This window comes from Candoia aspera, chromosome 1 (assembly GCF_035149785.1).
Source record: "Candoia aspera isolate rCanAsp1 chromosome 1, rCanAsp1.hap2, whole genome shotgun sequence".
NCBI lineage: Eukaryota > Metazoa > Chordata > Lepidosauria > Squamata > Boidae > Candoia > Candoia aspera.
The window spans coordinates 151,348,309-151,376,263 of record NC_086153.1 but is presented as its reverse complement, the minus strand read 5'-3'; the positions used below and the strand labels follow the sequence as shown (position 1 = coordinate 151,376,263).

General features: G+C 41.2%; 1 protein-coding gene across 1 annotated transcript; it reads left to right on the top strand.

Annotated features, from left to right (window-relative positions):
- The first annotated feature begins 1,769 nt into the window (after nt 1–1,769).
- On the top strand, nt 1,770–27,646 carry LOC134505958 (beta-soluble NSF attachment protein). The gene is made up of 11 exons (XM_063315913.1): nt 1,770–1,930; nt 8,750–8,829; nt 10,566–10,682; nt 12,511–12,557; nt 12,715–12,792; nt 13,352–13,407; nt 13,804–13,888; nt 15,016–15,120; nt 16,411–16,479; nt 21,046–21,096; nt 23,207–27,646. The coding sequence occupies exons 1-11, from the start codon at nt 1,824–1,826 to the stop codon at nt 23,309–23,311; spliced, it is 900 nt and encodes a 299-aa protein (XP_063171983.1). The 5' UTR covers nt 1,770–1,823; the 3' UTR covers nt 23,312–27,646.
- Nucleotides 27,647–27,955: the final 309 nt, after the last annotated feature.

The following is a 27,955-nucleotide window of genomic DNA, read 5'->3' as shown; positions in this document are numbered from 1 at the left end:
CACTGTCTTAATCCAGTTGGACTCTTGGCAGTTTATGGTATATATAATACAGTAAAATAATAAAATAATATATATAAATATAATAAATCAAGCCTTACAGCAGTGATTCTGGAACCGATCCCAAAGGCCTTGCCAAAAAGGACTGGGGGCCATCTTTTACTTGGAGGGTAAATTGTTCCATAGGAGGGAAACCCCTGTAGACAACTGCTCTCTTTGGAGTCCCTCCCACTGCACCTCTGAGTAGGTCAGAACCTGAGCGGGCGTTCTCTGTCCAGGCTGGGTGGGCAGATTTTTACAGGGAGAGGGGACTTTGAGATATCCAGGCCTTGAGATATTAAGTAGCAACCAGGCCCTTGCATTGGTCCCACCTGGGATAGCTAGAATCCAAATTGTTCCCAATGACTTTACCAATTTGGCACAAATCGGATGGCAATACCACCCCCTCCACCTCTCACCCTACCAATACCAGCCCCTCACCACTACCCTTGAGCTCCTCTGTCATCAAATCCCACCACTACTCCTGAGCTCCTCTGCCAGCCCTAATCCTTCCCTCAACCACTTCTTTGGCACCAAAAGGTGAAAAACTCTGAAGCTGCTGGCAAGTGGGGAAATAGCACCCGCTTCCTGAGCTCCACCACTGCTGAAGTAAAACGGCCACTACCAATGAGGCAGGCCTTGTGGTAATTACAGGGTGCAGATCTTCAGCTGATCCACCGGTCTGCTCTGTCCCATTGCCGTTCAGCACTGCCATCTGGGTGCCCATCCCCTCTGAGGCTGGGGGTCCCTGGGCCTTCGCTGCTCTGAACGAGATGAAGAGGCAGGCCCAGCAGACCGAACAGTGCTGCTGCCACCTGGATGAGGATCGTGGCTAGCTCCACTGCCAGCACAGCAGCACAGAGTCTACAACACAGAAGCTGAGTGGCAGGACCTCCAGCCCAACTCTGTGCATTGCCAGTTAGTTGACCTGCAGCACTTTGACTGCTGCCACTCTGCCACCACTTCACCCCACAGTCCAGGCAGCCACATAGACCAGTTCAGACCCAGATCTAATACTGGGTCTCCAAGCAAGTCTTCCACAGAGGCTCTGCTCATGATCAACCCTGCACTTTGCCACTTCCGCATAGCCACATCAACACACTTATCCTATGGCCTATCCCAACCACACATCTGGCCTGGGCACCATTACAAAAAAAAAAAGTCACTAATCTAAATGTGAGGTAAGATTGATCTGGCAAGTTCTTGACAAATGCATTTCTATTTCGCAGTTTTATATATTGCCCATTTCCATTGGCTCCTTTCCATAAGCTAGGGAATACATATAAATAAAAGCAGGAGCAAACAATAATGAACAATTTATCTGAAAGGCAGTCTGCACACCGGTAGGTCCTAAGCTCTTGATGGGACTGTCTTCTGTCATTCCTGAAAGGCGAGGAGGTTCAAGGCACTCCTATTCCAGGAGGCAAGGTTTTCCATCGCATGGGGACAGCTACAGAGAAGGCAAAGATCTCTCCCCACCCTCGCCAAATGGGGAGATATTGAGTCGTGCTACACAGTTCTGAGCGGGGCGTTCCAGTTGAGTTGCCTGCGGGGAGAACTTTATGACGTAATAAAGGCGAATCCATTTGCAGGTTGCTCAGAACATTCATTCGTGGGGGCGGGGAGGAAAACGAGCGGCGCCGCTAGAACCAGGAGGCGGAGGAGGGGAAGGAGGCGGGGCGGGAGCAGGGCGGTCTCCGCCTTCCTCTCCTTGTACCCCCCCACAGCCGCCAGAAATCAGAGCATCGCAGGCGTCTGCCGCCTTTCCTTCTTCCTGCGCCGCCGAGATGGATGCTGCAACCGCGGGCAACAAGGAGCGGGAGGCCGTGCAGCTCCTGGCAGAGGCCGAGAAGCGGGTCAAATCCTCCCAGTCCTTCCTCAGAGGGTTCTTCGGGTGAGCCAGCGAGCAGGAAGCGGGAGGCGGGGATGGAGCAAGGACCGCTGTCCTCGGGCCTGGCGCTACCTCCCCGCATCCCCGGCTGTTCTGATCTGGGGCACTTTCCGCGCCAGCGGCCTTGGCGATCCCCACCCCCCACCCCCGGTTGTGTTAGGCCCGGCGGCCCGGGCGATGGAAGAGTCGCGGGGTGGCGATGGGGAAAGAGGGCAGCCCTGCTGGACGAGGGGCTCACACTCTGGTCGTGGTGGCACCTTCGAGCGGGCGAACCAGCGTCCATCAGGGCCGGAGCTTTGCGGGCGGCAGGGCAATCTGGAGTTAGACATTCGCACGTACGCTCAAGAGTTGTTGGGGGAGGAGTTGTAAGTAACGGCGCTTTTTCAGCGGGCCTTAATCTGCTGTTTCCACCTGTCAAGCGGCTGGAGAAGGTCTGAAGGCCCTGCAGGAAGTCTGTGAAGTAAGGGGGCACCTCTGAGAGGTCTACAAAATGAGAACAATTTTCACAGGGGCTCTGGTGAAATTGTAATTCCAGCACAGGAGTTCCCGGATCTATTGCCGCATACTTTATCCCGTGGGCTTGGTCGCAGGCATAGAGTGTTAGTGGAAGTCAGCGGGTGTAACCCTAGTATATGTGAGGACAGTGAGGGGTGTAGGCTCGATGCAGCTGCCATCAAAATCAGCGTTTATGATGCCTCAAAATGTTTTTTCAATTTGTGATAACTAATTCATAACAATCAACCCTCTCTAGGGTTTCTTTTTAACATACAGCTTTAACGATACAGTAGCTGTCCCTAACCCAGTACCTTCAACATGTTGGACTCAAGCTCCCATCTCCAGCCAGATAAGAATTAACTAGCATTAACACAGATATAATTGACTTCATGATATCGATGACTAGCTCTGTAAGTGTACAATTTGGAGTCACCTTGATTGTACCACCTGGAGACTTTAAAAAGTTGTTACTAGATTGTAATTTTTAGTGGGATGAACTGAACAGGGAATATTATTTCAATTATGAAATGCATAAATGGACAATTATAAACAGTATTTAAATTTAAGTAAATGTAAATGAAGCTTTCATTAAAGTCATACACTCTTGCCATAAGGGACCCAAAATAGGACTTGTGTTGCAAATGATCTAGATTCTTATTTTCTGTAGAATTAAGTTTGGCATAGAAATTCCATTAGCCTGGATGGATTTCTTATGTCTCATGGTCTTTGGGTTCACCTGCCTACCATTTTTTTCTCTGTCAGTTGAGACTAATGTTTCATGGAGGCAGCAAAGTAGTGTGTGAATTGTGAAAGCTAATGACTTGATTATTAAGTCATCAAGGTGCTGTTACCTGCTGTGCAGCTTAGCTATAACAGACATAAAGGCTATCTTCTGCAATTTGTCAGTAATTTCCTTTCATGGCAGCTTGAGGATACAAGAATGTCTGTTTAGGGTTCTTCATTGATCCACAAGTGAGAAAACTAGTAGATTGGTGAGTACCAGGAAGATGGTGTTTTGTGTGGTTCCTTAAAGTAGCAGCACTTATCCAAACCTCATCTAGACTAGAAAATTAAACAGGATTAGGCCTGGTTAGCACAGGGATGGGAAGCCAGAAAATACCAAAACTCCATCCTGGAAGAAGGCAGGAAGGAGCAGCCCATTTCTGTATTATTATTACTATTATATATTGCCAAAAAAAAAAAAAACCCAATGTGAACATGCCCAGGGAGCCACCAGGAGTTCAGCTTCACTTGAAAGAGAATTTGCATCTTTACAATATGGTTTACTAATTAAGATACTAGTCTGGGATTGGGGAAGCCAAGTGTCATGTCTCTGCTTAATCATGAAGCTTAGCAATCTACCCCAAAGGTCTGAGGTAAGAAGATAAAATGAGAAGAAACATTTGACATCCCCTCCCCACAATTGCACTGTCATTTAGTCCCTGAAGAAATGCTGGGTGTAACTACTACTACTACTACTACTAAATAAATAAATAAATAAAGTAAAAATGTTTCTATACTTTTCTGGGTTCTAGAAGAGCACTTTGTGGTGATTTAATGGCACTGTGTTTCAATAATTGCCATTTCAGTTCCTTTTATGTTAATGCTAATGATATTGTTTTGCTGTTTACTCTTAGCATTGCTGTTCTAGTGTTCTTTAGTTTTCCTAATATTTTGCATGCCACCGTGAGCAGATGAACATCAAGAAGAAAGATTACAAAACTATTAAACGAAAAACATTCCTAGTCAGCCTCTGAGGCCAGGGGTAAAACATGAAAGCCGGCTGGGTGACCGTGGGCCAGTCCCTCTCTCTCAGCCCAACTCACCTCACAGGGTTGCTGTTGTGGGGAGAATAGAAGGAGGAAGGAGCATTAGGTATGTTTCCCACCTTGAGTTATTTATTAAAAAAAGGCGAGATAGAAAATAAATAAAATAAATAAATAAAATAAAAATACCGACCCAGCCTCTTAATAGGCAAAAGAAGAAAAGGAGGTTAGAATTCGTATATGTCTTCTCCAGTTCCTCCCGCCCCCCCCAGCTTATCTTTCTGGAGAGTTTTCATAAACAGCAACTGAGATGACCCAGTGTATGCAGACTGTACCCTAGTAGGCTGTAGTCCATGACTGAACGCTCTTCCAAATTATAACCCAAATCATCTGTATTAATAATTAGAAGTCAAGAGCTCTGTGTTCCTCTAGCGTGGAAAGTCATGCGAATCCCACTTATGGTTCTAAACTGGTACAGTAATTTCATTATTTACCTTTTCAGTTGCTGCTATGAGAATTAGGCTAAGAATTTTTAATTCAAACCGAACACTTTCTGCATCTGCTTTCTATTTTATACAAGGAAAATTTCATGATTTGTTTTCAGATTATTAGCTGATTATCTGGTATTGGATAACCTTTTAATTCAGTTCTATATCTGTCTTTCTTAAAGGGATTAGATCTATCAATTAGTGCCAAACTAGATTTGTTAATCTAATGGCATTATAAATTATAGTTCAGGCCCAGGTTATGTATCTCAGTGTTCTGTTTCTTTCTTTAAAAAATACCCATTTGTGGGGACTGTTGGATTGGGACACCACCTCTGTGTTCCCCGTACATAATGTTCCCATTTTCAGTGCAACTGTTCCTGCTTATCATACTGGGGGAAAAAACAGGGAAAAATTCTGGCAGTTGTTGAGTCTTTTAAGTGCAGAGAAAACAGAAAATGCAGAGAAAACAAATGTTTTGTGATTCCGGGGGTGGTGCCAGTAAGCACTGTTGCTGCAGTTGACAGGAATGGCTGTATCTCTGAGGATGAAGATGATACTCGTCAGAGGTCAGTCGGTCTCTCTCATTCTCTCTCTTTCACCCTGAAGATGAATTGGCAAAAACTGGTACCAGGTGCTGCTGCTATGTGCAAACTGTGATCTACTACATCCTTCTTGCACTTCTGGATTACAAGTTCTCCAACAACTTGCCTGAGATTTGTTTGTATACAGCACAATATAGGAATATTTTTACTACAGTTAGCAGATGTGCCATGCTGAAGTAATTTGGGAAAGAAAGGCACGTTAGGGAGAGTTGGAGGGCAGGCAGAGCTCTTCAGGAATTGAACCTTCTTTCCCCCGGCCTGGAACTCCTCAGTGTAGGAAATTTGCCATTCTTCCCTCTCCTTAAGACACTCTACCACTGTACCCAGGTCTTCAGCATCTCATATCTGTTCTGTGTAAAGGTTACAGAGGTACTCACATCAGGAAGCAGGAAGCAGTCCATCCCCATTTGCTTCCCAGCCTTGTCAGTGCAGTGCAAATGGGTCTGTGGGTTGATTCTGGCAATTTTCTTTGTGGTCTTTGTCATTGTTGGTGTCAAGGTAAGTCAGTGGTTGCTCCAATACCTAGGAAGGCAATTTGTGTCGGAGCTGTTAGCACATTACATGTTTTATGTGCTGTCTAGTATATTTTACGTAGGCTGAATTTGTAATGGTGTTAGTTTTATCTATACCTTATTCACTATATTTCTATTTAGGCCTGGCTTGCTTATCATATATCTTTATAGTCCCTCCTCCCCCCCCCCCCAATATTGACTGAGGCAGTCCTCACTATCCTATGACTGGTTTTTTTATGTCTTTCCCTTCTTATTAGAGTATACTATTTTGGTATCTTCTGTATTCTATTATTCTCTGCTGGTCTTTGGCTGTAGTAAAGTTTATGTTCAAGGTATCACATGATAGAGGACAAATCTGTCTGCGCCATGCATAGCCGCCTTAAATCTCTTTCTGACCAGATTCCACTGGTAGATTTCATGCATGGAATGAACTGGCAGTGGAGTCATCTTGACCTTTGACAAACAGTAGAATAGCTTACAGTGCTTTGGCTCTGAATGGGGCACTAGTTTTAAAATCAGGAAAATGAGAAATACTGTGCTGCCTTTGATTGTAAGGCTTTTTTGTGCCTGAGCTTAGTGCATCTGTGGGTGGGTGGTTTTCTCCTTAGAGGAGCCCTCCTGGCTTTTAATACCAGCAAGACATACTCTGCAGGGCTGAGTGTGAATCACAGGCAGAAGGAATGCTCACTTTGGGGTCCTGTTCTTGAAATAAGCCATAGGCAGAGGCCTTCAAATTGTTTTGGTCTTTTGGTTAGAAAAATGTTTTCTTGTTTTTCTTTTTTTAAAATATAGTGTTCTGACCTTTTAAAAATGTTCTGCTAGGGATCCTTGGTAGTTTTAGGGCACATTTTATTAATAATATTATGATTCCACTGTTTAAGAGAACATGTGGTTTTTAGGAGTCTTCTTGGGCTTCTGGGCAAACAGAGCAAAGGATCAATCAATTAATCATTACAAATTTCTAGTGAGGTTTCTTCTGCATGTAAACCAGCAAGTGGAGCTGGATTTTTTCCCCTTACAATGACCATAAAACTGATTTAGTTCTGTAGGAGCTGCTGTCAAACCTCTTTTGAAATGTTTATTTTGAATAAGGTATACAGATATTTAAATTCAACGGCTTGTTTTTCCAATGATAACATCCAACTCAGAATAACTTGCAACTAAAAATTTAAGTAATTGTGAAATTACAAAGTGTTGACAATGTTGACAATGAAATAAAATTCACTAGCAATTAAAAAAACTCATTGTATAAAAATTATCAGCAACAGCAATTTGCATTATGATTATTTTTTTAAAAAATTAGAACAATACAAGAAATATATATATATATATATATATATATATAGAGAGAGAGAGAGAGAGAGGGAGGATAAAAAATATTCATATTAGTGTCTAAGAGGGAATAATATTTTCCAGATTTGGGGAAGTTCTTGTTAACTACTGAATTCTTCAGTAATAATTCTTGTTACTACTGGGACAGTTTCAATCAACCTGTACTGTCTTAGGAAATCTGCACCTTACAGGTAATTTGATAACACAATGTCAATGTAATTTTGTGGTCTTTTAAGAGAGTGTCCCATGGACTATAGGAAGCTGTGGACTTCCATCTGCGTGGGCAATCCTGCTTGGAGAGTGTGGTTTTCTCCTTTCTCCCTCCCTCCCTCCCTCCCTTCCTTCTTGCCCCACACCCCAAAATTAGAAATTAGGATTAATGTAATGTTTTGGTTTGTTAAATAATTCCAGTGATTTTTTTAAATTGTGTGATCACATTATGAACAATAACATATATAAATAGATCAGCCCTCCACTAACTATAAATGGCCAATTTAGCCTGATGGACTTTCTTGGCACCTTTACTTTCACTTGGAAAGAGGCTGCTATAATAGTAAGGCACTATTTAACAGCATCCATGTTGTTGTTTTTTAATCGTATGGCAAAGCAGTTCGATGTTCATGCTGCTTTTTCGTGCTGGGAAATCCTTGTGAGGTCCAGCAGCCAGACGTGTAGACTATTTAGCCGTGACAAGTCACGTTGCCTGGGGTGCACCACGAGGGGCTAGTCTACATTGCACCGAGTTGGGGTGAGAGAGAGGGACTGGCCCAAGGTCACCCCGCCAGCTTTCATGCCTAAGGCGGGACTAGAACTCACAGACTCCTGGTTTCTAGCCCAGCGCCTTAACCACTAGACCAAACTGGCTCTGTCATCATCCATGATCTATTTCCATGTGATGATGACTCTCATTTTTCTCTTTATGGAACACCTAAGTCATGCCCAGTAGGTTGGTGTTTCGTTTGCTTGCTTATTCATATCCATTTAATTTTATTATTTATTTATTTATTTACATCCATCTTTCTTCTAGGAGCTTAAGAAGGTTTTCATGGGGCTCACCCCTTGTTTTATATTCATAACAACAGCCCTGTGAGGTAGGTTGGACAGAGAGAGACTCGCCCGATGTTATCCAGAAGCTCCGTTGAGTGGGGATTGGAACCTACATCTCCCCCATTCTAGTTCAGCACCTTAGCCCCACTACTGTACTGGCTCTGAGGTTTTTGTTAATATTTAAATAGCTAATGATGTAGTCTCCCAGGTTCTCTTCTAGTGTGGTTCCAAAACCCAGTTTTCTGCATCCTGCCGTGATTGGATCCATCTTCAAGTAACATGTATGTGTGTATGAGAGAGCAAAAGCACAACTGTGTCAGGAGGGGACATTGGTAAAGATGTCAAAAGTTTCTGTGGCTTTCTCAAGTACTCGCTGTGCACAATTCAGCCTCTAGTGCATCAACAACACCAAGGATTCATTGCTCTGCAACGTGCGCTATTTATGTGGAACTGGTTTCCGCATTGTTTATTCTTACAACTTTTCTTTGTATTCTCTCAATATGTTTTCCTATCTGGTGGTTCCATAGTATTAACACTAGCTACCTGCTTCTAATTCTGTGTCTCCTTTTATTTCTCCTAGAGGAAATACAAGACTTGAAGAAGCATGTGAAATGTATACAAGAGCTGCAAATATGTTCAAGATAGCCAAAAATTGGAGTGGTATATATAGACATTTCTATCTTCTGTATAAATAAAAAGGATGTTATTTATCTGTAGATTGCTACAACGGGTGGAGGGTACTGTAACCCTTCAGATATTGCTTGACTTCAATTCCCAACAGCCTTCAAGATTGGCCATGCTGGCTGGGGCTACTGAGAGCTGGGTTACAGGTCCCTCAGTCTTTGCATAGAACTTCAGATACTGTTGCAAATAGCTGAGGTGATTAATCCAAAATCATTGTCCTGAAACGACATTCCTTAATTGCACATATAAGGGATCACAAGCTGGGAATTTAGCTGCTTTGTCTGGTATTTCAAGTTGTGATCCACTAGTACTGAATTTTAAAACCCATCCATCTCTGCATACAGTAGATTGACTCTGCTTTTCGTTGATGATCCAGTCCCTTTTTCCCAAAATGAAATGGAGTGATTCATGCTTCCTTAGGAATTATTATGGATATTTTCAACTCCGGGTTATACAAATTGAGGAGTGGTATTTTCAGGATTAGTTCGTTTTAAGTAAAGATTAGGAAAATTGGTTGCATAACTGTTAATTTCATTTAACTGTTCTCTTTTGGGTAATCTTTATGAACCTGAACCCCCATATTCTTGAGGGTTTGTTATAGGACCATTAACATGCTTCGCTAACAAGAGAAGTCTCTGTTTCATCTATATCAGTGGTTCTCAACCAGCACGCTGCGGCACACAGGTTGCTATGGGCTTATTTCTTGTGTGCCACAATGTTTTTGTCTTTTTTTTCCCAATTTTTTGTATTATGTATATCCTGTATTATCCATGTATCCAATACAGTGCAGGTATTTAAAAACAAAAGTTTAACTTCCCATGAACCATGCTTTACATGTTCAAAAATATCTAGTAATAATTTTCTGGTGTGCCACAGAATTACTGCTATATTCCATATTGTGCCATGGATTCAAAAAGTTGAGAACCACTGATCTAAATAATGGAATCTCCATGTAACCAAACCACATTTACTTTCATCCACTTAGAATTCTGGTTGAAAGGAAAAGGCTGAACAGACCCAGTACTTCTGATTTCCCTTCTACTTGCTTAGAGAAACTGATACAGGTAGTCCTTGACTTACGACCACAATTGGGACTGGAATTGCCATCACTAAGTGATGCAGTCGTTAAGTGAAGCATCATGTGACTGCACCTGATTTTACAACCTTTTTGCTATGGGGATTAAGCAAATCACATAGTCCTTAGGTGAATCCAGCTCCCCCCATTGATTTTGCTTGTTGGAAGCTGGCTGGGAAGGTCACGAATGGTGATCACATGATCCTGGGACATTGCCACCAATCTTAAATACTTGCCAGTCACCAAGTGCCCGAATTTTGATCACCAGACTGCAGGGACGCTTTGAGGGTTGTAAGTGTGAGGACCAGTCATAAGTCACTATTGTCAGCACCACTGTAACTTCAAATGGACACTAAACGAATGGTCGTAAATTGAGGACTACCTGTAATCCCAAGAGAGAAGATTTAAAGCAGCGTGGCTGATTTCAGCAACCGTGTGTCTGGGGCAGGTAGAGAAAACTGGGAAGTAGTATAAGGCTCCTTTTCTTTGTTAAGGGAATTAACAGCCCAATGGAGCTTCCTGTTGGCGGGTTTTCAGCAGCAGTTCTTTAAATCCTCTCTCCCCTCTTTTCGAGGTGGAAGTGCTTGTTTCTGATTCAAATGGCTACCTATAACTGCTGGCCCTTTTTCCTTTTCAGCTGCAGGGAATGCCTTTTGTCAGGCAGCAAAACTCCATATGCAGTTGCAGAGCAAGCACGATTCAGCTACCTGTTTTGTTGATGCGGGGAATGCTTACAAAAAGGCAGATCCTCAAGGTAAGGTCTATTTGGGGTAGAGTGGCCTTCTCTTGGCACTTCTTCTTGGTAAGTGAGATAGATAGGAACATCACTGATTATAAGGGGGTGTGAAAAGAAATAAGGCATCAGACAAAAACAACAAGCTCGCTTTTCTTCAGATGGACATGAATAATCCTGAAAGCATCTAGGGAACTTTGAGATCCACTGAGTATTAATACTGATCCACGCAGCTATTATATGCAGTTGGTCATTGGCCATGATGGGATAACAGTGTGAGTATAAATATATGTATAACGGAATATATGCCTTCCCAAATTTCTTTCATCTTGAGTATGATTGAGAAAAAATGCCTGTGTGATTTTTCTTCCCTTTAAACTAAATCTTTTTGAACAAGGTACATCTAAATATGTTGCTGATCACTAACTTTGTCCTGCCAATTCATGAGAATTTAAAAGTTTAATTACAGGATTTAAAAGATCAGTATAGGAAGATCAGGAGGTAGTTTAATTAATGAGAGACAATTTTAGGTGTATATTTCATGTACATAAACATTAATTTGGACATGAAATTAAGTTATTGTGCATACTTCAGCAGAATAGTATACATGGGCTTTTGGCCAGCCCAGCATTGCCAAATCTAGTGCCATCCAGATGTGTTGAGCTACAGTTCCCATGATAATCAAGACTAGCAACTGGGCCTATTGCCTTGGAATTTCAAGAGTTGTAGTCATAAAACATCAGGAGGGCAACAGATTGGACAAAGTGGATTAATGCACATCTCCTACATATATTAAAGCTCCAATCTGAACTGGATTTACACATGAAGGTTACCCTTCACAATATCTGTTTTCTCCTTGGTCTGAATATAGAATGGGGTATGCTCACATGCTTGGTTAGTATATAATGAATGAAAATAATGACGACAACAAGACTTGGTGCCATACCAAAAGATCTGGAAAAGTACTTGGACACAATAGGAGTAGACAAAATCTCAGTGAATAAATTACAATTCTTGTTCTTCTAAACATTCTGTATGTGATCCAAGAAGATTCATACACACATACCTTCAACTTAAAGATGTGACTTGGTTACATAGAAATTCTGATGGAAAGACTCAAGTGCTGGAAGCCAGATGTCAAATTCCTGCATGTGTCCCCAGTCGTGGGAATGGAGATCTCAGGCCCCTTTGCGTTTACCAAGCTGTCCTTTCCACAGAACTATACAGAGGAACTCTTAGGAATCTGTGTCTATGCCAGAGCATCAATTCCTGAAAGGCGTTGCTGGATAGCAGCAATAGTAGAGTAGAGCAGGGATGGGCAACAGGTAGGTCTGGATTTGCCCATGGACGTCTCTGTGATTTGCAGTGAATGGGGCAACAAAGGTTTCCCACTCAGTTTGTTTCAGTAAGAGCAGCAGCAACACGTTTTGCCCTTCTCTTGCCCAAAACTAAGCTCCTGAAATAAAGAGAGCTAGGGATAACTAGGAATGTTTTGTGTGTAGAAAGACCATGACATTTATTCCTCCTCAGCACTCAAAACAGGGTTTTGAATTCAGAACTCTTTAACTCTGGGTGTATGTTTTTTGCATCAAGGTCACTTGGTGGACTTCAGGACTTTATTATATATGAATGAATTAATGAATTTCCTATAAACCTGAAATCTGCACTGCCAGCAGTAAAAGGCGAAGAGGTTTGGTCTTCAGCTGATTTTGCATAGAAGAATAGCTGAGAATCTATCTGTTGAATGTGCTGATATAAACCATCCACTTCCTTGCGCTGGTAAAATAACTACGTTTGGATGTCTGAGCTGATTGTATTCATTGTTTCCCTCCAAATGCATACGATGCAGAGGCTATCAACTGCTTAAATGCTGCCATCGATATTTACACAGACATGGTAAGACACCCAAAGTGCTAGACTGGGATTCCAGTTTATGATCTTTCCTACTGGTGTTAAGTCATTAATTCAAGTTGTATTCAGTTTGTATCAATTTTTATTCAGTGTTTACCCCTTTCAAAAAGAGAGTACACTGGCCAAATTCTTCTCTTCCCAGGGCCGATTTACTATTGCTGCCAAGCATCACATTACTATTGCAGAGATTTATGAATCTGAGCTGGTAGACATTGAAAAGGTAAGCTAATGTGTTTATCTGAAAAGATTTGGGTTTCATGCCTAGGCGTACTTTGCTGAGGTCCCATTGAATTTGGAAGAATTGAGGAAACCCATAACTTTATATTTCACAGCTACTGCCCAAGTTTGTTCAGTTTCCTTCTGCTACATGAGAGGCCCTGGTGACCAGAGGAAGTCTATTCCATGAATGGAACATCACTTTTGGATTTAACTCATCAATTCTCTCAGTGTATGGATTTTTAGTAAAATAGCATATGAAAGGAATATTTTTGTACATGTATCTCTGAAGAGCTTCCCTTCTGTTATGAGAAACAATATCCTGATCATGCATTTAGCATCTGTAAATTTGGATGATGTCCGTATTAGCAACTTATAGGTCTTTTAGAGTCAAAAGAACAGTGATGTGGACAGGCTTTATATTACTCCACTGATGGCTGGGTAATGCTATGAAGACACTTTAAGTCCCTACAGTTATAGGGAAATGGCCTGAATCTGTGCAATCTATTACCAGAATACCTGAAAGTATAATGTTGAATATGAATGTGTTGAATTCTTTTTAGGGTATTGCCCATTATGAACAAGCTGCAGACTATTACAAAGGGGAAGAATCTAACAGGCAAGTTTTCATAAAAGGCATTCTTTATGTTGACAGTCTAAAGGTATATTCATTCTCTTTTGTTTTTTCTTTTGCTACTGTAACATGAAATTCTATGATTCCCTTACTGAGGGTTCAATAGAAGTTCCAGATCCTAAAACAGCTTTCTTGGTTTGGCATTCTATTTGCCTGACAGTTGTGATATTACAATGCAAAGCTCAGAAATTCTGTTCACATGATCATTGAAAATTGGCTAGTGGGAACAGATGTATCAGAAGATGGCTCTGTATTAAATTCAACAAAATGACTCGTATCTTAAATAGCTTAGATCCTTTTAGTGCCACCTGACAGGGGTACGTTTTGATTTTCTTACATGTATTTCTCTGCTTTTCAGTTAATTATGCCTTTTGCTTCTAGCTCTGCTAACAAGTGTCTGCTGAAGGTAGCTGGATATGCTGCTCAGTTGGAGCAATATCAGAAAGCAATTGAAATTTTTGAACAGGTGAGAATACTACCTTTGGTTTGTTAAGGAAAAACTATAAATCAGAGGCAAGGAGTCCATTTAATCTAAGCACTAACCTTGTGCAGTCTGCCGAGTGAAGCAATTGGGCTGAGAATGTTTGAATCCAAACCAACAGAGAAGTTTCAGTTTGTGACATATATCATTTCAAGGTATGGGTGGAAAGAAACACCTGTATTTGTACATGTGCATACTAATTCAGGAAGAAGATTTCTAGCATTAACAATTTAAGCAAGGTTATTGCTTTCAGTAATCGGAGCCAGAGGAAAAGGGGTCTTGTAGGAAGGTTTTTTTTTTTTCCATGTCACAAGTACCTACCAAGGTGCTTCTGCATTGAAAGGATTTGCCGGTGATGTCACCGTTGCCCGGGGGACGCCCAAGGGGGCTCCTTTCATGTCCCTGTTATTTTCCCACCAAAGTGGTACCTATTCATCTACTTGCATTTGCATGCTTTCGAACTGCTAGGTTAGCAGGAGCAGGGACAAGCTGACGGGAGCTCACTCTGTCACGCGGCTTGTGCTCTCGGGTTTTGAATTGCTGAACTGCCGACCTTAATGGTCCTCTGACTCAGTGTCTAAACCGCTGAGCCACCGTGGCCCCCAACTTGTAGGAAGTAAATCCTGGGAGTTACCACTATGTAGTATTGCCAATATTTATAACCTCCTGAAATTATTTTAAAATCTCAAAATCCAATTATCCTTACAAACTGCTTTAATATGTAATTTCTAAACTATCAATATGAATGTAAGAGGGAAATTTGATGAGATAAGAATGTCTGGCTAGGATCGAATGCTTGAAGAGGGGCATTGATTATTGAGCGAGATTGATTGATTTTGCCAAGCAATAATGCATATGAGGTTCAATATGTGTAAATCCCAGTTGTGGGAAAATGTGTTATGAAATTAAAAAAGTATTTACAATACCAAGTATTACTGAGAAAGTTAAGGAACAACATGACATTTGGGAACTTTGGAAAATGGGTCCTTTTGTGGTGGAAAAACATGCATTTCAACTATGAGGACAGGGATTCTCAAGGAACTGATGGACATATTGTTTTCAACTGCTTTTCCATACTTTATCAACTATAAATATAATTTTTATCTCCCTAGATTGGTACAAGTACAATGGATAATCCATTGCTCAAGCACAGCGCAAAGGATTACTTCTTTAAAGCAGCTCTATGTCACTTTATTGTTGACGAGTTGAATGCGAAGGTTAGTGCAGTCCTTTATATATCATCATCATACAGATCAGAATGCCATGGTGTCCCAAGAATAAACAAAATATTTTTATTAGTTTTATACTATCAATAATGCCTGCTCTTAATTGAAGTTCTGCTTTCAAATCTGAATGCCCTTTCTGTGCTTGCCTATGTAAACATAGGACTATAACAAAAATGATAAGTTGATTGCTTTGTACACTTGCCATACAACTTAGCTGACAGATTTATGTGTCTGTTAGAGCCAGTGTTATCATTTGCAAATATGGAGCCATAGGTTTGAATTCAATATAAAACAGATTGATTCAAAAATAGCGCTCCATATTTTCACCATTGCAGGCTGACAGTAGATACTGGAACTGCCAGCAAGGCCGTATTTGCTGAACAAAACTGACTGGGAACAACATATTTGACAATTGCAGATGTTTGTGTCTATCACTATTACTTTATTGAATCTTTCAGTCTAATACTGATGTGCAATGCAAGTGTTATTCGCACAGTGTTTCATTTTGCAAGAATTGCAGTTCATGGCAGGTTGAGAACTAATCTACATGCCGTGCAGGAGATGCATGGAGAGATCCCCACCTATAGTGTAGATAGGGACTTCCTGGTATTTTCCCTGAGCAGAAAAAGCAGCTGGATCAAGGGTGATTTTAAGTGGACTAACCGTGGGATGGGAAAGGCTTAGGCAGTTTCTCTGTAGGGAGTATGGAAGATAGCCTTGACAGAGATATTCAAACTTTGTTACCAAAGTGATGAGGGGTGAAACATATCTTAAGTCCACAACAGACAAGTAGTATTTGGAAGTGGCTCGGATGGACGCCTCCCTAATTCATTGAAGTATAAGGAGGAGGAGGAGGAGGTTCAGCGCAATCAGATTTGCAAGATTCTGTTGTTATGGCCGCTCTCAATAAAAATAGCTTTAGCCTTCTTGTGGTGTGGATCTTCTGGTCTGGTCTACCTGGTGGGGCTGCCACTCTCTTGCCTGTTATTCCTCAGGTAGAGAACATCTCATGCAGTTCTTTTTCAGGAAAACATATTGGGAGGCTTTCATCTCTTATATGTGGCTTGGTGTAACCCTAAAATATCCCAATTTGTCACTTTACAGAAAGACGCGTATGTGGCCACTCAGGTTCATCTCGTGAGTTTGTTTTGAGCATAACCTGTGTATGTCATGGTGCTGAATGGCTATTCAACATGGCGGTTCTGGCTAGTTTTCTGAGAAAGCATCTATCATGAGATAACATCTGTTTGACATGAATTAAATGCAGCTGCTGTTTTTCAGCTGGCTCTTGAGAAATATGAAGAAATGTTCCCAGCATTCACAGATTCAAGAGAATGTAAATTATTGAAAGTAAGTGGAACAGCATGTTTTCCATTGTGCTGAAAACAGAATTGATGTATGGTTGCTGGTCTTAATTAGAAGTATTTTATTTATTAAATGATGAGGGAGGGTTATGGTCACCCTGTGAAAAGAGAGGAAGAATGACCATCCCAGTTTGCATGTTAAAAACTAACAACCTCTTTCTTGGTTTGATTTGAACATTAGCTAAATAGTGAAATACGTTTTTAGGCTATTTTCCAATCCCTGCAAGTCAGGGGGCAGAACTTTTTTCATTATACTGTTGGAACTCTTAAAATGGACTGAACCATTCACTCAAGATCTCATAAAAGATAAAGAGGTTGATTATTTTCAATGTTCTTTTGGAATGTGATTGGAAAGCTTCCCACGATTCTTTAACTCCTCCAACAAATTTCCCTTCCTACTAATCCACGTGGGAATAAATTACACAGGCTTGAAAACACTACAAGGCACTATGAAAAGCTGACCAGGCTGGTAAAGGAGCTGGAGGGACGGGTGGTATTTTCTTCACTCCTTCCTGTCAAAGAAAGGATACTTCAAATGGACAACTGGGTACACAGGTAGTGCCAATGACCATGGTTTGGACTCATTGGACTACATTTCTGAAATGGGGGACTTCTGGCTAGGGATGGGCTGCAGTTGACAAGCACTGAGAAGAAAGGATTTGGAAAATACCTTGCCAACCTGAACTGGAAGTCTTTAAACTGAATCTTGAGAGGGAGGGAAAAGAGAACCCAAAGTGCAGTGTGCTGCAAGTACAGGGTATGGAAGTTGGAAGTGTGATGAGGAAGGGGAAGCAATTAATAATGAGTGCATAAAAGAAGCGATAGGTCAAGTCATGTGACCCAAGGATTCCGTTGTGGCTCTATAAATGCACAACATATGGGAAACAGGAAGAACTAAAAAATCTAATGCAGGAAGGCAAATCGGGCGGGGGGGAGATGGGCGGTGGCAAAATTTGATGAATAAATAAATAAAAAATAATTTAGTAGGCATTACTAGACCTGGTGGACGAAGCTCACAAGTGAAATGCAGGGGTTGAAGGATAAAACTATTCAAAAGGAATAGGCCAGACAGAAGGGAAGGAGGAGTGGCACTATATGTGAAAACAGTGCCCACATATATTGAGATCCAGGAATTTGAGCATGAGGGTCGAGTCAAGAGTATTTTGGCTCATTTCAGTCAACCGCCCAGAGTCCCTCTTTTGGGGGAGATGGGCAGTAACAAAATTTGAAAATAAATAAATGAATAAATAAATTTGTGTAAGAATACAAGGGGAAATATCAAAGATGTTAGCAGGGTTTGGGGGGTATTACTAACTGTCAAGCCATGCAGAAGATCTGCATAGTGCCTTCTGGACTAGCTTACATACATTTAAGAGAGGAGAGACATAATTATGGGAATCTTCAAATACCTGGGCATTTGTGGGAAAACCAACTTGGCCAAGACAGCAAGAGGCCAAAAATGCCTCAGTGATTTTGCTGTTTAATTCATTTTCCAGAAGTTTGAAGAAGAGCCATATCTGATCCTAAACAATAGGGATTTGCTGGTTGAATAAATAAAAGCAGCAGAGACCTTGGGAGGAAGTGATCATGTCCTCTTGCTCAAGATACTACAGAAAGAGAGATTGGAGCATAACTGAATGTGCATACTAGAGATTTCAGGAGATCCAATTTCAACAAGCTTAAAGAATATTAGGGATCCCATAGACAGAAATCCTTAGTTCAAAGGGAACATAGGACTGTTGTGAACTGCTTAAAAATAAGATAGTGGAAGTACATTTACACCATTCCAATGAAAAAGAAAATGGGGAACAGCTTAAGTAGCCATTAAAGGGGTATAGGGATGTTTTTGATCAAGCCAGGAGTTAAAAGTGAGATAGATAAATGATAGATATAGAGAAATAGAGAGAGAGAGATGCTATAGATAGATAGATTAAAGTGCAAAAGGAACTTTGGCTCACAAGGGAAGCTAAAGGCAACAAAAGTACTTCTTTGGCTATATTGGTAGTAAGTGGAAGAAAAAGGAATGAGTGGGCCCACCGGTAGGAGAAGAATCCTGTTGTGCTGCCTCGTCACGGTGAAGTGGGGACTGTTCCTGAGAGTTCCTTTGAGAAACCATGGAGGACAGGTATATTGCCAGAGGACATTGATTTTAGTGAAGTATAAAGTCCCCCATGAGATTCTAGTAAAGAGGGTGGTAAAGTGTGGGATAGACTATGCTACCATTGGTTATAGAGCTAACTCAACCACTGTATCCAGCAGGTGTATGTCTTCATTGCAGGATCACCACTACTGGTCCTTGGCCAATAGTAGTTTATGGAAATTACTTCAACTGTCACATTTCCATGGAAATACGATATTGTCTGCTGACTTCTAGTTAGTGGCATTAGTGGGAACTTCCAGTCCTGGTACAACATTATCCTCTACAAGAAGAAAAAGAAGATGTGTATGTTAATGGCTTCATATCAAGTTGAAAGGAAGTGCTGATCCGCATTTCTTGGGTAATAACTTGGGTAAAGGTTAGAAAATACGATCATCAAATCTGCAGGGTGCACAAAGATATGGAGAACAGTAAAGACCTTAGAGGATAGTGTTGAGACTCAGGAGGATCTTGACAAGCTGGAACAATGGGCAGAAACTAGTCAGATGAATTTCAACTGGGACAAATACAAAATCCTACATTTCAGTAAGAAAAATCAGTGGCATGAATGTAGGACTTACCAGGCAGCAGTGTATGGTATGTGAAAAGTATCTAGGTGTCTTTGTGGTTCACAAGCTGAACATGAACCAAAGGTGTGATATCACTGTTTAAAAAAAAAAAAAGCAAATGCAAGCTTAGGCTGTATCAGCAGAAGCATACTACAAAGATAAAAAGAAATAATTGTCCTCTATTTTGGGGTTGGGTTGGTCAAATACATGCTGAATATTGTGTTCAATTCTGGACACTATGTTTTAGGAAGGTCTTTACAAATTAGGGCATATCCAGAAGACAGCAATCAAGAAGATGGGGACTGGGATAAAAAATGTAGGAGTAGCCTAATGTTTAGCCTGGAGAAGAGATGACTGTGTAGAGGCAATATAGCTGTTCCAAGTATACAAAGGACTGTCATAAAGAAGGCAGGACAAAATTTCTACAGAAGACAGGTAAAAGAACAATGGGTAGAAAGGAAGTAGGTGTGGTTGGACATCAGGAAAAAATTGCTGACAGTAAGAGCTGTTCAATAATAAAGCTGACTGCCTTAGAACTGTTGGCCTCACCTTTGCTGAAACAGGCTGGATGGCCCTCTGTCAAGAATGCTGTGGATTCCTGCACTGGGCAGAGGGTTGGACTAAATCTTCTCCAAGGTCCTCTCCAACTCTTACATTCTGTGATTCTAAGTTCCCCATCATCTTTGGTCTTGTGTAATCTCCAAGCTATACTCTGTTCTTGTTTGACTTCCTTTTCCTTTAACGTTATTTGCAACTGGGCTACTGTATAATCCCTGCTCTGGTAGGAGAGAACTTGGAGAAGCATTTCAGACAACAAAAAATAATAATCTAGTATTTCCCTTCTTCCTGTTTCTGTTGGTGAGGCTGCTGCTTCTTCCATACTTCATCCCTCTTTCTTTTCTCTTTCATTGATATGGAACCAATGCATACTGTAGTGGAGGGGTCCACTTACAGAACTGACATTCTCTAGTACTTTCCTCAAAACTCTTATATCTTACTCTCCCCCATGCTTATATCTTGACTCATTTCCCAATTAGTAAATCTCCTGTTGGGACCTCAGTTTGATGTAGGTACTCTGTGGCTCCTCCCTACATGCCTGAATCTTGCTGTCTGTCCTCTGTGATACCTGCAGTCATCTGGGATCTCAGAACGGTGTGGTCTTCTCCCACTCCCCTGCCTATATCTATACCATTATGAGGTCACAGTCTCTGAATCTGTAGGTGTTGGTAACTGCAAGCACTTCCTCTAGCAAGATGTCTTTCAGATTCAAGGGTTTGGATAGGACTGAAATAAAAAAGGTTTGGGTATTAATGGCTTTTCCTAAAGGTAAAGGTAAAGGTTTCCCTTGACGTAAAGTCCAGTCGTGTCCGACTCTAGGGGGCGGTGCTCATCTCCGTTTCAAAGCCTTGGAGCCGGCGTTGTCCATAGGACACTTCCGGGTCATGTGGCCAGCATGACGACTCGGAACGCCGTTACCTTCCCGCCGAAGCGGTACCAATTAATCTACTCACATTTGCATGTTTTCGAACTGCTTGGTGTGCAGAAGCTGGGACGAGCAACGGGAGCTCACCCCGCCGCGCGGTTTCAAACCGCCGACCTTCCGATCGACAGCTCAGTGGTTTAACCCGCAGCGCCACCGCGTCCCTTCCAATTAGTTGAAGGCTAATTAATTAACTAATTAATTAACTATCAATTATGAGAGTTTGTAAAATGTCTCTTCAGGTAATGAATGGCCTTTTTTCACTTGTAGGGAACAAAAATATAGTTCTTTCACACACACATCATCCATGGAAATTGTAGTAAAATGATTATTTTTGCTGGTAATCCTTTTATATCTCCCTGCTAGAAATTACTGGAAGCTCATGAGGAACAAAACTGTGAAGCATACACTGAAGCAGTAAGTAGACCTCTGTTTTAATTAAACATTTGAACTGAGTTTCAGATCAGAAAAAAGTCAACTTTTTGTTTCATTAGCAGTTTCAAACCACAACTGTGCAACTGGTGCATTTAAGCAAGAGAGGCATCCATTACAGTCCAACCTGATGCCTGTCTAGTTGGAATTCAGTGGGGCTTAATTCTAGTTAAATGGGTATTGGATGCACCCTCCATTACTAAGTTCAGTTTCCACTGAAAGGAGTTGGCCTTGAAATTATGACTAACTTCTTTCACTGATTTCAGTGGAACTAATTTAATTTTGAATCTAACTTATTTGACTTGTAGAATTTGAAGTAGAGGTTTATGTGCAATATTTTGATGATGCTATTATCATATTTCACCTTAGTATTTAAATTTTCTTAATAAATTAAATAAATAGGGTCAGTGCCTAGAGCAGGGCCACACAGGGTGAGGGAGCCTTTTTTGAATACAGGTGGTCTTCACTTACCGACTGGCCGCTTAAAGGCTGTTCGAAGTTAGGATGGTACCCAAAAGTAGATTTCTGACTGGGGCCCAAAATTACAACCCTCACAAGGCCTCCGCGATCATGTGACCCGGATTCGGCCATCCTGGAAGCGGTGGCCATTTTGGGTCACATGACTGCCCTTTGGAACCAGGAAGGCCTCCAGGCTTCCAATGCTGGATTTCCGAGGCGGCAGGCCCGGCCACGCAGTCGCACTACCGCCTGTGACTTAGCAGCCGGCAGAGGCAGCTGTGCGCGTGCCTTACTGTACAGGAAAGGTAAGTACTTTTTCCGTACAGTATTGCATGCTTGCCTTTAATGTGTTCCCAGTTTTTGTTTAACTTAAGTAGAGATTCGTATGATGGCATGCATGTTCCATCCTCTGCCTGTCTGATTTTTAATTATATTTAACAATACTGAATGCTGGTTTACTGTTTTTAAAACAGTTGTTTTATAAAAAATCAGATTTATATACAGTACTGTATAGTAACAAAAGCTGCAGTTTACTACAGCAGGAAAAAAAAGTTGTACAGTACCTTTAAACCTGTTTAGAACTGTACTGTAGAACAAAGATTCCAATGAAGACCTTACAGTAAAAGTTTTTAATAATCAACTAGTAATATTAGTTGAAAATAACAGTAATGTTAACTGCAAATAATACTACTGTAGCCACAGAAGCATTTCCGTAGTCATGTTTTGGTGGAAAACATGACTATCACCACCCCCACAGTACTGCAAAATAACTCCTGGTTTGCTTAACAGCCACGCTGTTCGCTTAACAACCAAAGGAAACCACAAGCCCTGATCTTGAATCACTTAATGTCTGCTGTGACTCACTTAACAACCACAGAAAAAAAAGGTCATAAACACAAGTCTGGACTCACTTAAACAACTGTTATGACTTGCAACCAAAAATCTGGACTCAGTTGTGGTTGATAAGTGAAGACTACCTGTATCTGCATTATTTCATGGAAGAGTCATTGTGTCAAAATTTTGCTCTATCTTTTCTCAGTGGAAGATGTATAAACTCTGGTTATAAGGGTCATTGATTAATTTTTGGGCTATGTAGGAATGAGGAGAACAAATTGTATAAATGATTGCCAAGAATCAGGAGCATAATTCGCTTAGAGTCTCAGAGGGAAACCGCCTTGTAAATGAGCACGTTATTAGTCTGTGGTGATATTTGTCAGTCTGCTGGTGATGAGAAAGATGGAAAACCCTGTTCTTCCTGAAATGGCCCGTTGCTCTTCTTTGGGGCTTTCTGTTCTAGGTGGACATAAGAACAGGCATGATGCACTCTCTCCCCTCTCCTAGCAGGGAACTCTGGTGCCCGGGGAGAGGTTAAAAGGACTGCCAAGAAACTTGGCTCACTTGCAGTTTTTCTCACCCCAGATTCTTAAAGCTGCACAAATGGGTGGCTGGTTGTGTTGAATGGTTTTGCAGTACAGACAGTTGTTCTTTCCTACTTGCTTCTAATTTGGGATAACAACGAAGATGGCATAGTTACAGCCTTCCTCTTCGGCAAAGTTCTTAAAATCATGAAGAAGAAAATGTGAATTCTTTGCTTATACAACGTCTCCTGATCATTTACATTCCACCTTCTAACTAGGTTAAAGAATTTGATTCAATATCCCGCTTGGATCAATGGCTTACAACCATGTTGCTCCGCATTAAAAAATCAATTCAAGGAGAGACCGACGGGGACCTAAAGTGAACGATCTGTGCAGCGTGTGGCATTGTGACTTGTCTGTAGAAATATCCTGTGTCATGGTCAAGGATCATTATGGAATACATGATCAATGCTTTTTGCTTAATTGACTGGTGTTTTGTTTAATATCCTGCTGTGGCTCATTTGGTGTAACTGTGAACATGAATTTGTATTGTTTTTCGTTCCTCAGTGGAGAGCTAATGGACTGATCCTATGCATGTTTACCCAGAAAGGCAAGAACTGCTAAATTCATGGATCTTCCTCCACATAACTGAGCATAGGATTGTATAAGTTAACTCTGAAGTAAGTTCTCATGCAGCCATGTTAAAACCCAGTCAGCTGAAATGAAATTATACCTTCATGATATGAGTCTCCACATCTCCTGTCCTAGGAATAGTGTTTTTCAACATTATTCATTGTAGGGCCATCATAAAGGACACTGCTTATTATATATTTTAAAATATTAACCAATATTATGTTGTTTACATGTGATTTGCATTACCACAGATACAACACAATAAGTCACAACACTGAATAGCACTGAAATGGTAAACAAAATACAAAGTTGTCCTTACAATGCAATCCCAGGCATATTTGAGTGGAACTAGATTGTGTGAATTTTCAGTGAAGTTTCATAATTAGGAATAAGCCCCAAAGGGTGGCCGCAAGAGACCCATTTGTGGTCCTTTTCACACACTCCTGCAGATGCTTTCCCTGGTGGCAGCAGAGCTTAGTCACCTCACTCCTGCCCACCTGGACATTTCCTGATCACCAGAATCAGGGTCATTGAGGAAATCCTCAGAATGACACAGGGTGGCCGTGTCATCTGCCCACAACAACAGAGATTGTTGCCCACTCAAAATGCTCTGATCTGGAGGGTGTTTTGGAGCATTGCTTGTAGTGTCGAACTGGAGCAGCAAAACCTTCAGAAGAGCTGTGTGATTTAGGTGTAGTGAAGTGGCAGCTCCAGCAGTGAATCACGAAGAGACTGGGGTCCAACTTGCTGCCCCATTTGGTCCACTATCTGAAGTGAGACTTTCACGATAGGACTGGAGTTAGCCCTATAAGTCCCAGTTTGGGCAAAGATGCTTTGGGTTGTACTGTAAAGAGAACTTGATTTTTAGAGGGTATCTTAAAGGATGTACAAATTATAACCTTGTGTTTATTTTGATGACAAGGATAAATCAGAAATGATTACTGTATATTACAGTTAACATTACTTTAGACTAGTGACAATGGCAGAATTCCTGAAACCAGATCAGAAGATCTTGGACAATATGATCCATCCTCTGTAATAAGCAAGAGAGTAGATTGGAATTGATGTGAATGAATCAGTTGTAGCTTTCTCTTTCTTGGAGCTGCAAAAATTTTGGTCAGGGTGCATGTGAATATATGATGTCTGGGAATTGGAATTATACAATTCACTTGAAAAGAAGAATGAAAAGATTTTTTTTCCAGAAATGCCCATTTTCCTCCCCTAGGATAAGCCTTTAATCCATGAGAATGTATATCTTATTTTCGATAAATGAAATGGAGAATTGTTTATCAAATTCTATTTATACTGTCCATTTTCTGTCAATATGAATCTAAATGTGATAGTTTCAATAGCTGCTGGTAGAAAACATGTCATTTTGATCTACACAGTATGCATGGGTGAGTATATATTCAGTAGGCATGTGAAAATACAGAACAGTTTAGGTCTGAAGTAGCTAACAACCTTTTATAGCATCGGAAAATTCTTTTTCCAAAGTGTTTTTCTCAAGTCTGGTCCACACATAAAGCAGAATGAAGCAATGGAAGCTTGGTATGATAAAGCTATCACAGCAGATGAGAAGTTCATCTGTGTTGATATTCCTTCAGATACGGATTCCCTTCCAGAGGAAAATCACTACAGCACAGCAATCTAGATAATCTTTCTCCCCACTTGGGTTTTGCTTTTTTTCCTTTACAATGACATTTCACCCTTAAAGAGATACAGGTTGTTCTACCTACTTTCTTTTGCTGCTTAATCATTTGACCTAGCTTGTCATGTATTTTACAAAGACTGTGTGTGTGTGTGTGTGTGAAAGAGAGAGAGAGAGAGAGAGAATTACATTCTTAGCTCTGCAGGTGACATTCATCTGTTTGAAGAAGTCTAAATAGTATCTACTGTGGTCATACAAGGTCAGGATAAGCATATCCCTGTTCCTCTTATCACCGGCTTTCTCATGTTGTTGCTGCTGCTGCTCAACATCGTTGAAAAAAATAGTGACATGCTGCTCTACCATCAGCTTCAGCAGTATTTGCAGTCTTAACTTGCATTCAGCTTATGCTTTTGGCTTGGCGAGCATTATGTTAGTATTTCTTGGATGGCATTGGCGGTGAAGCAGAGATGATAGAAGGAACAGAGGCAGCCGGTGGGTAGAAGATGTGGAAGATAACACACGTATGTATGAAATGACTGCTGTACGAGTATCTCTTAGGGCTTAGTCTGCTGCAACCCGTTCAAGTTAAGTGGGTCTGGGTCTAAAGAGTGCTCCAGTGGGAGAACATTAGAGGAAGTGTGATTCCTAGCATTCCAGTATGAGATGAAAGGCAAGATTTGACCTATAGCTAATTTTTTAGTTTTATTCTTGGCACCCAGACATATTTATTATTTAATTAAGTCATGCTGGTTTACCTGTAAATAGAAGGTGGCCGTACTCAGCCAGCTTTGCCTGATATTAAGAATCTAAGCAGCGTCAGACCTGCTTAGTGCTTGGAAGGGAGAGCATGAGGATATCCCAGAGTTATAAACTAGTCTGGGAAGTAGAAAAACTCCAGGAAGAAGGGAATAGGAAATTACTTCCTATTCCTTGCCTAATGAATCATGGAAGTGTCCAGTAGTGATGAGGAATTAATTTCAACTTTATTTGTATCTCTGAATATGATTTGTAATGCATTTTGCCACTATTGCTTTTCTGTAAGTGTATTCACTACATTCAAATTTGTTTGCATGCTGTTTGTTAACGTGGTTCATTAGGTCGTCTTCTCAGGCGTGAAGGACCCCAGGGCTGTAGAAGTGGCTGAGTTTTGCTCTCCAAGGTCAGAGGGAGCGCTCCAACCTTGGAAGGTAAATCCAGTATCAGAGTCTTGCTCCTCCTCTCCCTGTCACTATCTATGGTTGGTGGTTTCCAGTGTCAGAAATCCCTTATGTTGGAAAGGTCTAAAACAGTGTTTCTCAACCTGGGTGGCTTTAAGATGTGTGGACTTCAACTCCCAGAATTCTGCTGGGAGAATTTTGGAAGGTAAAGTCCACACATCTTAAAGCTGCCTAGGTTGAGAAACACTAGTCTAAAAGCACTTCCAGCACTGAGAGTTGGGCTGGAAGGGACCATCCAGGAAGGAGGTCAGGGAGAGATGCCAAGGGGTCTCCAGTTTACTTCCGCCTTGTGGAACTAGTGTCTCACTGGCATGTTGGACTGCCCCAATCTTAATGTAAAATAGCATTTCATGCCATTGCATCAACTGAAAACGTTCACTTGAGAGCAAGACAGCCTCTTTGAGTTCTGCAGAACATTTTTTTTGAATGTATGGCTCTGGTTTCCTAAGATCAATATGGACACAATATCAAGGTTGGATTTCTCTCCAGTGTACTGAATAGAACTCTTGTATGTCCGTCATACCCAAATGCCTTCCCATGCAGCGTGAACTTTTTTTCCCACCAAAATGCCACTGTCGGTGTTGCTCAGTTTGTGGTGCCACTCACTTGTTCTGGGTGTTTGTGTATACGTGGCTGGGTTGCTTGGACTCACTTCTCCCAACCAATGATTACCATTTCTTTAAGCTAAAGACAGGTGTTTGATGCATGCATATGTTTTGTGTGCCAGGATTAGAGGATATGAGCCAACGTTTAGCAATGTTTAGGATCATTGCTTTAGGTTTGAACTAAAAGCTTCATCTGGTAGGCTTTGGAAATATTTCAAATAAAAATCCACCATGTTGTGAAATATTCAGTGTTGAAGAGATACTGTAGACTTGCTTATATTCAGCCACTGATAGACTACAGTCACACTATAGTAATACAGATTGGTATCATAGTTTAGAAATCTGTGAAATTATCCTGGATGCACACTTAGTAAATTCATTATTGCTTGTTTGTGACATGATGCATAGAAGTGGCATAACTTGGTCAATTCTCTTGCATTTTTATTTGTCTTAAAAGCTGGAAAATATTACACTCTCCTAACAGCTGTAAGGTTGCAACCACCAGAGTTCTTGGCATCATCTTTACCTGAAGGAGCTGTTACCCATATAGGGAAGATTACATCTGTTTGCATTGCTTATTGTTGGCAGTGTCATTAAACCAGTTTGCTACCCACAGTGAAGACGAAGTGTGTTTTTACTAATACTATTTTTTTTCTCTCCATAGGAGAGTATCAGGCTGGTACAATGACATAAGCAGTAGAGTTATTAAATAATTGTCAGGATTGTGCAGAGATCCAGATTTGAAGGACAGCATGGAATTCAAAGCATGCATTGGCATGCATGTTAACACCTATCCCAAAAACTTAATGCAGCCATGACTTTTCCCAGGCTCACATGACTGCCCTAAGTAGATGATACATGATCTTAGGAGCAAATGTGTTTGGTTTAAGGTACTACCTGCAGATGCCAAGTGTGCCCCAGATC